This window comes from Eschrichtius robustus, chromosome 19 (genome assembly GCF_028021215.1).
Source record: "Eschrichtius robustus isolate mEscRob2 chromosome 19, mEscRob2.pri, whole genome shotgun sequence".
Taxonomy (NCBI): domain Eukaryota; kingdom Metazoa; phylum Chordata; class Mammalia; order Artiodactyla; family Eschrichtiidae; genus Eschrichtius; species Eschrichtius robustus.
In genome coordinates, this window is record NC_090842.1 from 28,781,863 (window position 1) to 28,795,262 (window position 13,400).

General features: G+C 49.6%; 1 protein-coding gene across 2 annotated transcripts in view; it reads right to left on the reverse strand.

Annotated features, from left to right (window-relative positions):
• The window catches only part of NLRC5 (NLR family CARD domain containing 5), a 61,304-nt gene extending 48,260 nt beyond the window's left edge, over positions 1 to 13,044 (reverse strand). The window contains exons 1-6 of one of the 2 annotated variants that reach the window (XM_068527211.1): positions 12,932 to 13,044; positions 11,449 to 11,789; positions 9,551 to 9,858; positions 8,656 to 8,715; positions 3,579 to 3,647; positions 714 to 2,388 (exon numbers count right to left, since the gene is read on the reverse strand). In XM_068527211.1, coding sequence (XP_068383312.1) covers positions 714 to 2,388; positions 3,579 to 3,647; positions 8,656 to 8,715; positions 9,551 to 9,845 — 2,099 coding nt within the window. In that variant the 5' untranslated portion in view covers positions 9,846 to 9,858; positions 11,449 to 11,789; positions 12,932 to 13,044. The remainder of the gene's footprint in view (positions 1 to 713; positions 2,389 to 3,578; positions 3,648 to 8,655; positions 8,716 to 9,550; positions 9,859 to 11,448; positions 11,790 to 12,931) is intronic. The other variant, XM_068527212.1, reaches the window with a different exon arrangement.
• Between the last annotated feature and the right edge of the window lie 356 nt (positions 13,045 to 13,400).

Here is a 13,400-nt window from a genome sequence, read left to right on the forward strand (position 1 = left end):
TGCAGATCAAGATGCCCAAGGAGATTATGCTGCAACCATGGAAGGGACCTGGGTCTCTTCATGGCCATGTGGAGCTGAGCCATCCCACTGACCTGGACCACTTACTTCTGAGTCTTCCATAAGAGTGAAAAAAAAACACAACAAAAACAACTACATTATTGAATCCACCGTCTATGTGGGGGAGGGATTCTTTGTTATTGCAGCCTAAACTTTTCTCTAGCTACTACACATATCGAGCCTCTACTCTGTGCCAGGAACTGTGCCACGAAGTGTTTTTCATGCATTATTTCATCTCATTCTCCCAACAACCCTGTGAAGTAGGTATTATTACTGATTAATTTTAGGGGTAAAGAAACTCAGGCTGAGAGGTTAAATACCCTGTCCAAAGCAAAGAGGCTCTAATAGCACAGCCTGGGTCAGATGCTCCAGCCCATGACTGCGAGAAAGAGAGGGAAAGACTGAATCCAGAAACCATGACTAGAGGAGATCTAACTGGACCCCAGAGTTCCTGGAGAGGCAAGGAGCTTCCTCACTGTGTCACAGGCTAAGGGGCAGTAAGGAGGGACCTTTCTGTTCTGATATTCAAGATTCTTCCTCAGTCTTCCTCAGCAGGGTTCTGCCGAGACTGGCTGGCCTCCGCTCTCCCGAAAGTCCAGCTCTCTCCCAGGGATGTTCCCAGGTCCTCCCCAGAGCTCCCCTGTCCTTACTCTCACCTGAGATTCTCTACCTGCCCACAGCCGGCCAGGGCTTCGGGGCAGCGGGGCTCCAGGGGGCAGCCCTCAAAATCCAGGTGGATGGGGGCATCCCTGTGCCCTAGGATGTTGGTCAGGGCGGCCAGGTCGGCGTAGGTCAGCAGGAAGTTGTGGAAGGGCATTTGATGGGGGAGGCTCTGGGCTGTGAAGCCAGCCAGCTCAGGCGCCTGTGTCTCACCCACACAGTGACACAGCTCTACAACCTTTGGTCCCGTGAGCCTGCGGGTGGCCAACTTCCTCAGTGCCTGCACCACTGCTGCCTGCTTGGTACCCACCCAGGCCTCGTCCTGCTGTGCCAGGAGGCTGAGGAAGGGGCGGCAGGCACAGGATGCCAGGCCAGCCAGAAAGATGGGAAGGTGGTCTAAGAGGCCCAGTCTAGCTTTGGTTCGCTGCACCCAGCGAGAAGTGAGGGTGACATGTTGGGAGAGTGTATCTTTGTCCACCTGGGGGCTGGCCATCAGGTGCAGGGCAGCAAAAAACTCCTGCAGGCTGAGGTGGGTGAAGGCATAGCCTGTCTCCTGGTGCCCGGGTCCCGTGCACACACAGAAGGAGGTCATCAGGCCGAGGGCAGCCCCGAAGGCCATCACGGGTGGAGGGATGTCACCTGCAGAGAAGATGACCTTCCCTGTCTCCAGGCCCCTCAGGGCCACCTCCCCGAGGCCCAGCAGGGACTCGGCAGGCAGGAACCCTCGGGGGCTGAGGGTTAGCACCATCTGCACGTAGTTCTGGGTCATGGTGGGCAGGAGGGCCGCAGACTGGCCCGGAGAGCTGCCCGGGAGCAGACGGTAGAGGCAGAGGCAGGCGACTCGGCACAGAGCGGGCACGGCACACATGCTCCAGAGACGTCTGTTTGTCCGCAACTCTGCTACGGCTGCCTCCTGGGATGGCTGGTCGCTGAAGAAGCGGCTCACGTACTCCTCCACCCGCGGTCCGTCAAAGCCCCACATGTGGACCGTGGCCGCCTCGGTGGGCAGGCAGGCGGGCAGCTTCCCTGGACGGGAGGTGGCCATTACCCAGCAGCCAGGCAGGAGGGTCCCACGGCAGAGGCGGGAGAAGAGGGTGAGGGCTGATGCTGGGTCCTCAGGGCCTGCAGTCTCCTTGCTGGAGCAGGGGTGGAAGACCTCATCCAGCCCATCAAAGATGAGCAGGATTCCGTTAGCATTCTCCTCCAGGTACTGGAAGACAGCCTCGGGGCCAGCCTCAGGCCTCAGGTACAGATCAAAGAGGAGCTGGGGGAGCGTCAAGAAACCCGTGATCAGGTTGAGCTGGCGGAATTCAAAAAGGAACAGGGCCTGGAAGCGGTCCAGCTGACCATCAGCCCACTTCTGGCAGAGCCGGTGGGCCAGCGTGGTCTTGCCCATGCCCGCCTTCCCCAGAAGCACCGTCACTCTTGGGCCCCTGTTGGCCTTGGTACTGAAGAGGTCCTGAATGTTCACGTCGGTGCCATCTTCTGCCTTGGGGTCCCCTGTAATGGCCCCCTCCTGAGTGTTGAAGGGTGCTGAGGCCCGGCTCCATTGCAAGATTGGAGGGATGTAGGCTTGGGGGAAGGCAAGCGGCTGCCCTGGCCAGGGGGTCCTGTCGGCATAGCGCTGCTGGGCAGAAGTTCTAAGCAGCTGCAGGTACCTCTTGGCCAGCTCTGCAGGGGACAGGGAGATTGCATGAGAGCGGGGGGCCTCCCCGCGCAGCTCACCACAGTATCGGGTTGTTGGGAGCCTGTAGCCTTGGCCGTGTACGTATGGGGGTGGGGGGTGGCAAGAGCACACAGGTGCTCTTGTGCCCCCCAAATTCCTAGAATTAATTGGTTCTACAGAAGCACAGACTCTGGCGGCCATTTACACAGGGAAGGAGGAATGGGGAAGTGTGGACCACGGCTCTATTTGTTTTGCAACAATGTAAGTGGTGTAAAGTTTTCAGTGAGATGGGGGAGGGGAAAGGGGGCACTTTCTTTGCAATATCAAATTGGAACAAGCTTTTACTGTGAGATCGAAGTAACCTGCCTGCGGCCCCCATGCCCACAGTATTTCAGCTGTGCGATGCCCACAATGAGCACGAACACCCTGTGGGCCCAGACACCGAACAATCAGAACTGCGGAAGCTGGTCAATAGTCAATACCTACATTGCCGGCTGTTGACTTTAATTGCTGGGTCATTTGGGAGATCTTGGGTGGCCCAGGGGAGGGCCCGGGGCCACTGTTGGGGGACACTGGATACCCCTGCTGGGGGGGGCGCCTGACATAGTGTCTGTCCTATTTTATACAGATATGAATCCTCTGACCAGCTGTGAATCCTCTGGCTATGCCCCATGGGGCTGGGTTTCCCAGCTGGTGGGACAACCGGTGGAGAATGACAGAAGTTTCTGTCCCGGCCTGACCGGTCCTCAGCAGCCCCCATGTCTTCCCAGGGGCCCTCAAGGCTTCTTTCTGCCTTGCTATCCAGCTCAGCCCTAAACTGGCCAATGGGAGCCCAGTTCTGAGGTCATGCTGGTCACATCCCTGGAGCTCCCTCAACCCTGAGGATGTGGGAGTATCCCCGGAAAAGCCTGGATGGTGAAGCTGCGACCTGCTGGGATGCTTTGAGCTCCTTCAGCTGAGCCATCTCTGGAGAAGCCCCGCTGTGACCCACTGGGCAAGGTGCTTCCTTGCCAGACCTAGCTCTCTCCTCTGCCCACCCAGGACCTCCTCTTCTTCCCTCCTGGGAGCTTGAAAGACAAGAGTCAGGGGGCCCGTGACTGGAAGCCTGTTATCAGGGGACAGAGTCCAGGATCTGTGTCCTTGCCCCAAGGCAATCCAACCCAGTGTTCGGGTCCCTCCCCACCTTGGTACCCACCTTGCTGATGCTTCTTGCACTGCTTTGGGCGAGGTGAGGACCCACAGCTCTGATGAGGCCGCTTGAGGCCTGGAAAGAATGAAGGAAGGAGTAAGGGGTGAGGTTTGGGGGCCTGGGCTGAGGGGGTAGCCGGCACCTTCAGGGAGCTCCATTCCACAGACAGGCAGCAGCCGGACAAGTATATCCACACTCAGGGACTGAGTGAAGGCAGGCAGCAGGCAAAGGCTGAATCAGCATCAGCTCCTGTTTGCAGAGGGGTCCCAGGCCCAAGTGAGAGGGCTGGAGGCTCTGGGCCTGGGGATCTCCCAGCCCAGAATGCAGGAAGCAAGGCCCACAGCCAACAGCCTCAAGCACTAAATGGCTTGGAAAGCACCCAGCTCTGTCGAGGGCATTGCTGGTTGGAAAAGTGGAGCTTCCACGAGGCTTGGTCAGGCCTGTGCCCTCCCTCCTGTACCAGTGTGTTTTATCCCCCTTATTTCACATCTTCCAAATTTCCTCACTTCTCTTACTAGTTTCCTGAGTTCTTGTCTGGTTGCATGGATTTTCAAGAGTCGCTTTAATACCTTTCTGAAGAGGTTGGGAAAGGAAGAAGGAGAACAAGAAGGAAGGGGAGACAGAAAGGAGGGGAGGAAGAAAGAAAGAGGACTATGGAAGAATTTTAAGAAGTAAAGCAGGACACTCCTACAGCCAGGCACTGGTGATTAATCAGAATGGCCACTGGAGCAGGCCCCTTGCCCTGCCAGGTGTTAAATTTTTAGATGCTGGTCTGCAGGGAAACCCAGGGGTCCCGAAGAGGGGCTGGAATCGGTGTAAGATATATTTGGCCGCGCTGAGCGGCTTGCAGGATCTTAGTTCCCCGACCAGGGATTGGACCTGGGCCCTCAGCAGTGACAGCACCGAGTCCTAACCACTGGAACACCAAGGAATTCCCTCGTATTTCAATATTTTAACGAGTCTTTTACTAGTAACGGACTCACTAGCTAAATATCAACCAGGCCTGGTCACAGCCAGGTGACAAGTATTCCAGCTCAGTGATAAGGGACAGAGGGACCAGGTATCAAACAGTTTTGATTTATTGGGGAGCTAGGATTACGGGATGGATGTTTTCTGTTACAGCCGTGCACAGCTATAAGTAAAAGTCGATATTTCTATAGAAATAAAGGTTCTGAAACCACAGCAAACATCATACTTAATGGTCAAAGACTGAAAGCTTTTCCTCTAAGATCAGGAACAAGGCAAGGATGCCTGCATTCACCACTTCTACTCAACATAGAACTGGCAGTTCTAGCCAGAGCAATTATGCCAGAAAAAGAAATAAAAGGCATCCAAATTGGAAAAAAGAAGTAAACTTATCTCTGTTTGCAGATGATCAGATCTTGTATGCAGAAAACCCCAAAGACAACCACAAAAAAGCTGTTAGAACTAATAAATGAATTCAGCAAAGTAGCAGGATATAAAGTCAACACACAAAAGTCAGTTACATTTCTATACATGAACAATGAACAATCTGAAAAGAAAATGAACAAAATAATTCCATCTACAGTAGTATCAAAAAGAACAAAATACTTAGGAATTAACTTAACCAAGGACGTGAAAGATTTGTACAATGAAAACTACAGAATGTTGCTGAAAGAAATTAAAGACATAAATAAATGAAACACATGTTCGTGGATTGGAAGACTTACTAATGTTGAAAATTTCAATATTACCCAAAGTGATCTATAGATTCAATGCAATCTCTATTACAATCCCAATGCCTTTTTTTGCAGAAATAGAGAAGTCCATTCTAAAATTCATGTGGAATCTCAAGGGACCCCAAATGGTCAAAACAATCCTGAAAAAGAACAAAACTGGAGGATTCACACTTCCTGATTTCAAAACTTACTACAAAGCTACAGTAATCAAAAACAGTGTGGTATTGGCATAAAGACAGACATAAAGACCAACGGAATAGAATAGACAGCCCAGAAATAAACCCTCACATATATGGTCAAGTGATTTTTGACAAGGGTGCCAAGACCATTCAATGGGGGAAAGGACAGTCTTTTAAACAAATGATGCTGGGAAAACTGGATATCCACATGCAAAGGAATAAAGTTGGACTCTTACCTAACACCAAATACAAAACCTAACTCCAAGTGGATCAAGGGCCTAAATGTAAGACCTAAAACAATAAAACTCTTAGAAGCAAACATAAGATGAAAGCTTACGACACCGGGACTGGCAATGATTTCTTGGAGATGACACCGAAGGCACAGACATCAAAAGAATAAATAGAAAAATTGGACTTCATAAAAATTTTTAAAATCATACATCAGAAGACCCTACCCACAGAGTAAAAAGGCAACCCACAGAATAGAAGAAAATATTTGCAAAACATATATCTGATAAGGGATTAATATCCATAATATAGACAGAACTCTTAAAACTCAACAACAAATAAAGAAGCCAATTCAAAATGGGCAAAGGACTTGAACAGACATTTCTCCAAAAAAGATATATGAACGGCCAATAAGCACATGAAAAGGCACTCAACATCACTAATCATCGGGACTTCCCTGGTGGGCCAGTGGGTAAGACTCCGTACTCCCAATGCAGGGAGCCTGGGTTCGATCCCTGGTCGGGGAACTAGGTCTCGCATGCCACAACTAAGAGTCTGCACACCACAACTAAAGACCCCGCGCGCTGCAACTAAAGATCCCGCATACCGCAACTAAGACCCAGTGCAACATAAATAAATAAATAAATAAATAAATAAATTTTAAAAATCACTAATCATTAGGGAAATGCTAATCAAAACTACAATGAGAAGTGAAGGGATTATAGAGAAGTCTAAAAGGCACTTTTCAGATAATGAAAAAGGGGCGTAGCATGCTTTGTTCCAGAATCCCAAGGTAACTGGTAGAAATAGTTAGGCAGTGATACCACAAATCTTTAATTTGTCATCACTGCTACATTTGGCTTTAATCATAACTGTATAATAATCATGCCTGTGAAAAATGTTCACATATAAGAAGAAAGTGCAAATTGTGCCTATGATCTACTTCCCATACCCTTCTCTAGTGAAATGGCAGGAAAACTAAGTAAAGCTTGAATTGAACTAATAAACTATTGTTGTTTTCAGAATAGTTATTCAAGGAGGAGATCATCGTCAGGGTGACTAGAAGGGGTAGACAAAGTACTTTGAGACATTCGTTGGGGGGTAGAATATGGATTCCTGTGAGACAGCATACCGACTTTCAGGCAAGTAGTACCTGAAGTACTTCTGCCTTTGAGCCCCGCAAATACAACTCCTTATTTGTAGACTGTATAACATAGTCCCTAAAATTGACATCTCCATACTACCTCACTTCCTCTGGCTCAGGGAAGAGGCTGAGGAATCTTTATTCCTGGCCTTTTTTCCCTTGAGGACCTGGGTCCAGAGTCTAGCCCAGTGGATGGCAATAAATGTTTTCTCAATGAATTAATAAATTTGGGGGTGAAAGGAAGAAAATTCCCAACACAGCCTACAGGTCCAGCATTAGCAGGGCCTGCCCATATAATTTATTCAAACTGTCTACCCTATGTAAGGCTCTGCACTTGAGCATCTCTGCCAAATGTTTATATGATATATATGTATACATATACTATTAAGTTTGTTCAATGTTTTGACTTGGCATAAATATCTGTTCTTTTATGTACAGAAACCTGCCTTATGTAACTTTAGAACAATTACTATAGTAGAAACAATCTCTATAGCTTGAGAAAATATTTAGAAAAAAAAATTAATGCTATTATACACACACACACACACACACACACACACACACAAAACTACAATGAGATACCACCTCACACCCATTAGGATGGCAACTATCAAAAAAACAGAAAATAAAAAGTGTTGGTGAGGATGTGGAGAAACTGGAACCCTTGTGCACTGTTGGTAGGAATGTAAAATGGTGAAGCTTCTGTGGAAAACACTGTGGAGGTGTCTCAAAAAATTAAAAATAGAGTTGCCATATGACCCTGGATCCTGGATATATACTCAAAAGAATTGAAGCAGGGTCTTGAAGAGTTATTTGTTTATCCATATTCATAGCAGCATTATTCACAATAGCTAAAATATGGAAACAACCCAAGAGTCCACCGAAGGCTAAACAAAATGTGATTTACACATACAGTGGAATATTAGCCTTAAAAAGGAAGGAAATTCTGACACCTGCTACAACATGGATGAGCCTTAAGGACATTATGCTAAGTGAAAGAAGCCCGTCAAAAAGGACAAATATTGTACGATTCCACTTATACAACGTACTTAGAGTAGTTAAAGTCAGAGAGAGAGAAAGTAAATGGTGGTTACCAGGGGCTGGGGGAGGGATGAATGGGGAGTTACTGTTTAATGGGTAGAGTTTGCTTTACAAGATGAAAAGAATTATGGAGATGGATGGTGGTGGTGGCACGACAATGTGAGTGTATTTAATACACTGAACTGTATACTCAAAAGTAGTTACGATGGTAAATTTGATGCCATGTAATTTACCACAGAAAAAAAAAAAAAAGAAAGAAAGATTCTGAATAGAGTGCGGCCTTTGAATCAGTGAGGTGGGCCATCTGATCGCTGACCTCTCTGCGCTCCATCAGAAAATCAGTCAGGGGCTCCCTGGGTGTGGACGGCAGTCTGTGGGTTAGTGTCAGGCCTGCGGGTGTCTGAATGGTGAGGGGCCTGAGTCTGTGGGGCTGGAGCACGAGGCCCTGAGGCTTGGGGACAGGGAAGTGAGAACGGGCTTCCCCTAGTGAAACCAGAGAGGTGATTCTGGCAGTGGTCAAGGGCTGACAACTTCAGACTCTCCCAGGAGGCTCCAGGTTAGAGCCCTGGGAACATGTATCAGGACAGGCCAAAGCCTTGAGGGGCAGAGAGGGGGTGCAGGTGAGGCTGGGAGTCGTGGTGAGGGACCTGGGAAGCGTGCAAATGGGTCCAAGGATGAGGAGGCTGGTTTATGGGAAACGGCTGTGACCAGCCACCACCCGCCTGCTCTGGGTTTGAGGTGAGGACTTAGCATGCTCACCCCCACTCCCACTCCCCAACCCCAGGCCTTACCAGGGTGGAGCTGAGAGTCTGGTTGGCTTTCCTCGCCAACTTCAGGCTGCCTGGGGAAGCCTGGAAGAGAGGAGGAGATAATATGCTATGGGCATGTGCTAGGATGCCCTGGGACCAGCTCTGGCCCCATGTCTGGCTCGGGGCTCATCCCTCAGGGTAGGTTCCCAGCAAGGGAGAAATCTACACTCAGCGATCTGTGGAGGGCACAGCTGGTGGTGAGCCTTGAAGGCAGCTGGGGGCAGACACATGTGCGTATCTAAAGGTTTGTGCACGTACAGGTATGCGTGTGCACGCACACACGTCTGTGCCTGCTTGTGCGCATGCACGTACGTGTGTATCCGCGCGTGTGTACACTGTGCCTCCCCACCTGCCCTGCACTCTGCCTTGTAGAGTTCTCGAGTGAGTTCTCACTTTCTCTCCAAGGACACCGCCACCCCTCAGTGTTCTGGGCTTCCTCACGGTGCTGTGTAAATAGAAGGAGCCCAAGAAACGTTCGCTGGACAGAACAGAGTTCAATCAGCCTGCGCAGAAGCAGTAGTCAGAGGGCTCTCCCTATGACTGTTTCTGACTGCATTGCGAAAAGAAACCTCTTGGGCGTTACAGGCTATTTGGAATTTCCTGGCAGGAAGAAGTCACCTGGTCCTTTCTCTCTGTGCACCCTGCCTTTCTGGGCAACTGGGGTGGTACAAGGTGGAAGGAGGAGTCCTCCAGGTCCCCAGTGGATTTGGTGGTGTTAGGGCATTTGCTCCGGGAGGTGCGCAGAAACATGGAATTTTGTTCCTGGTTTGGCCATACTGTCTCTGAGCCAGACAGGTCCCGGACTCGCCTGGGCCTCTCTGGCTCCCCACGCCCCGGGGCTAGCTGGCGGCGTTGCACTTCTCACAGCCACTCTTACCGTCTCCGTGGCCCCAAGTGCTCAGCAACGGCACCTCCAGTTCCAGTGGTACGTCCAGCTCCATGCACACGCAGTGGATGAACTCCTGCCAGGTGGTCTGACCCTGGGTGTGCAGTTTGTTGAGTTGTTGGATGACCCTCTGTGTGGGGTCTGGGGATTGGTCCCCAGAGCCCAGGTCCATGTTGGGGAGGAAGAACTTCACCTTGGCGCTCAGCCATTCTGGGTCTTTGCTGAGCAGCCTCACGAGACATCCACACAGGTTCTCGGTGCCCAGCTGGAGGCTAATGGGGTCCATGAGCAGCCCGGCCCTGCAGGGACCAGGTAGGCAGGTGAGCTGGGAGGCAGGTGAGCTGGGGGACAACTCAGCTGGGGGGAAGCCAAGAGGGGCAGTCAAAAACCACCCCCTACATCTGAGGGGAAGAGAAGAGACAGACACAGAAGACAAAGAAGTGGCCTCTCCGTGGAGTCTCAATGCCATTGCCCAGAGCTCGGTCCCAGAAATTAATCTCCTTCTTCTGCATCCTTTGCAAAATTAATCTGTGCCTATGTATTGGCTCTGGAATGGTCTAGTTCATCCCCCGTGGATAATGCCCTGACGATGCTTTACTCATTCTTGTTTCCATGGACCCATTTGTGCTGCTCTCTGTCTGAGCTAAGCTCATGGCAGAGACAACTAGTTGTCTCCCAAAATCTGTTCTTCCCTTCTTCCTTAGTACTAGAACCCCTGAATATTCCCTGGTCATCTGGAATAGACTATATTTCTCAGCCTCCCTTGCAGTTAGATGTATCCATGTAATTAAATTTTGGCCAATGGGATGTAGGCGGAAATGTTCTATATCATTCTTTGCTTCTTCCTGTTGGCTGGAATGCCGATGTGATGGCTGAAACTTGGGCAGCCATGTTGGATTATGAGGTAGAAGCCAGTACTGAGGGAGATGGAGGGTAAAGCTTTCCTGCCCTGGACTCTCTGACTTTGAATTTCTATTACATGACAAGGAAATACATTTCTATTCTGTGTAAACCCCTGTTGCTTGGGCCTTTCTGCTATTCACAGTGAAATATAATCCTAGCTAATACAGACCGTCTCTTCTCTCTCTCTAAGCAAATTCTCCCCTTCTAAACTGGAACTCTCAAACAACCTGCTGGTAGGAGTACTAATATAAGGCAAGGGACACATGTAGTGAAAGCCTAAAAAGTCTGTAGGCCCTTTGACTCAGCAATTCCATTTCTCACACTCTAGCCTTAGGAAACAATCATGGAGGTACACAGAATTTTTAGTTACAAAGCTGTGCATTGCAAGATTATTTTTAAGAGTTAAAAATTGGAAGCAACCTAAATATCCAACAGTGGGAGATTAACTAACTGGTTATCCATAATATAGTGGAATATACTATAACATTTCCAAATGTACTTTCTGGTACTATTTCCTTAATAATAGAAGCAAACACTCAGAAAGCACTTACTACGTGTTAGGCACTGTTTTACGTGCTTTATGTGTGTCATCTAATCATCACAACTCCAGAGACTCCACTTCTAACTCTGAAAAAGGTAGGAGGCCTGCCCAGGGGCCAGCCTTACCAACTCCCAGAGGCTGGGGCAAAGACCATGTGTCCTGGGGTTCAGACCCCAGCTTCTCCCTTGACCCTCGGCAGAGGCCTACTGGGCACATGTCCCCAGCTCCCTCTGGTCACCCTTCCCCAACTAAACTAATAGCAACAACTCCTTGCTCAGACACAGGGCTTTAGAATTCATGAAACATGCTCACATCTACGGCGTGGGCAGGGATCACCATCCCCACTGAAGAGATGGAAAGACTAAGCCAAGGAAGGGTAAAGGACATGCCCAAGGTCATCATACAAGTCCATGGCAGAGCCAGGCTCAGAACTGAGATTTCTTACCTCTCAGGCCAGTAAATGTCCAAGGCTTGGGATCCCTAGGTGGCAGCAGACAAGGGCTAATCCCTGCCCTTTGTGTGATCTTGGCACAAGGATGTGACCATGGCCTAGGGCACAGCTTCTTTTCTGGGCTATAATGTCCAAAATCATGTGGCCCATAAAGAAATCATCCAGGGCAGCAAGGTGCCAGGTGGAAGTGAGGAGTGCCTGGATGGTATAATTTCTGGGAAAGTCCTTCAAATTCAAATTTCCCCTCCAGCCAGTCTAACATGATGCCGTTGTTTCCACCATGAGCGCTCTATCCCCTGGGGGTAAGACCTTAAGCTCTTTAAAAATAACCATCCCTGGAAGAAAAAGCACATTACATTATTACTGGTCATTGTGAAAATCTGTGGGAAATAGCCTTGGAGACAGAGGTTTAAAGTAGAAAGAGCCTCAGACCCAGAGTTAGGAGACGGGTGTGCCTGTCCCAGCTCTGTAACTAATTCTCTGTTCACAGAATCAGGGCTGTTCACAGATACTCTCTTTCTAGGCCTTTGGTTGGATTGCATCTCCCTGCCCCTTTGAAATTGGGTATGGCCACGAAACTTGCTTTGGCAATGAAATATGCTAAAGAATGACCCACGTCATGTCTGTGCAGAAGTTTTAAAAGCCAACGTGTGATTCACCTTGTTCTCTCTTTTCCTCTAACACAGTGGCCAGCAGTATTCCAGATCTTGGCTGTTCCTTTAGCCTGGGTCCGGGAAAGAGGATAATGCGGACTAGGGGCCCCAGTCGATTCATATTAGACGAGAACTGAGACCAGGAAATAACTTTTGTTGTCATAAGAAGCCACGGGGACTTTGGAGGTTGTTTGTTACTGCAGCATACAGTAGCCTATCTTAACTGATACACTCATTCATTCATTCATTCATTCATTCATTCATTCATTTATTTATTTATTTATTTATTTATTTATTGTTGTGTTGGGTCTTCGTTTCTGTGCGAGGGCTTTCTCTAGTTGCGGCAAGTGGGGGCCACTCTTCATCGCGGTGCGCGGGCCTCTCACTATCGCGGCCTCTCTTGTTGCGGAGCACAGGCTCCAGACGCGCAGGCTCAGTAGTTGTGGCTCACGGGCCTAGTTGCTCCGCGGCATGTGGGATCTTCCCAGACCAGGGCTCGAACCCATGTCCCCTGCATTAGCAGGCAGACTCTCAACCACTGCGCCACCAGGGAAGCCCCTGATACACTCTTAATATGAGCAAATCTCTTCTCTGTCAGGCCCTTGGTCACACCATCCATGAAAAGGGTAGATGCTGACGCAGGCCCTTGCTGATGTTCTGTGTCTGATGATTCTCACTCTCACGCTGAAGGGTGACTAAGGGTAACTTTGCTACATTGGGGGCAGTCCAGGGAGCAGTAGGGAGCAGTCTTGGCAGTAGGAGGGTGGGGGATGAAGGAGTGGATGGGAGGGAAGGAGAGGAGGCAAAGGGGAATGATCACCTACCTGGCTTCCTGGTTCATCATAGATGTTCTAGGATGTCCACAGAGAGGGTCTCATGGGTTCCTGGGCCAAGTCCCTGAGCTGCATTTTCAGGTTCTTTCCACAGGACAGGCCCCTAAGAGAGAGGAGACAGTGCACTCTCCCCATCATTATTCCAAGTTCCAAGAGGAATTCTGTAAAGAAGGCGCTGACCCCTGCCCCTGACACCGCTGAGGACATCGACCCAGAAACAGTATCCTCGTCTTCAGGTACAGATCTTGTTCTTCCCCAACAAAGATTCTTTTTGTCCCTGGACTGTTCACAGCCCAGCCCTCCCTGGTGTCACCTCCCACCGTATCTGGCCCAGAGGATGCCCCTCTTCCTCTTCCAACTTGCACATTCCCCTTACAGTGACTTGTGACGTCACTGCAGGCCCCTCAAATTCAGCAGACTTATTACAGCTAATGTATTGGATGAAAATGGAATAATCCTT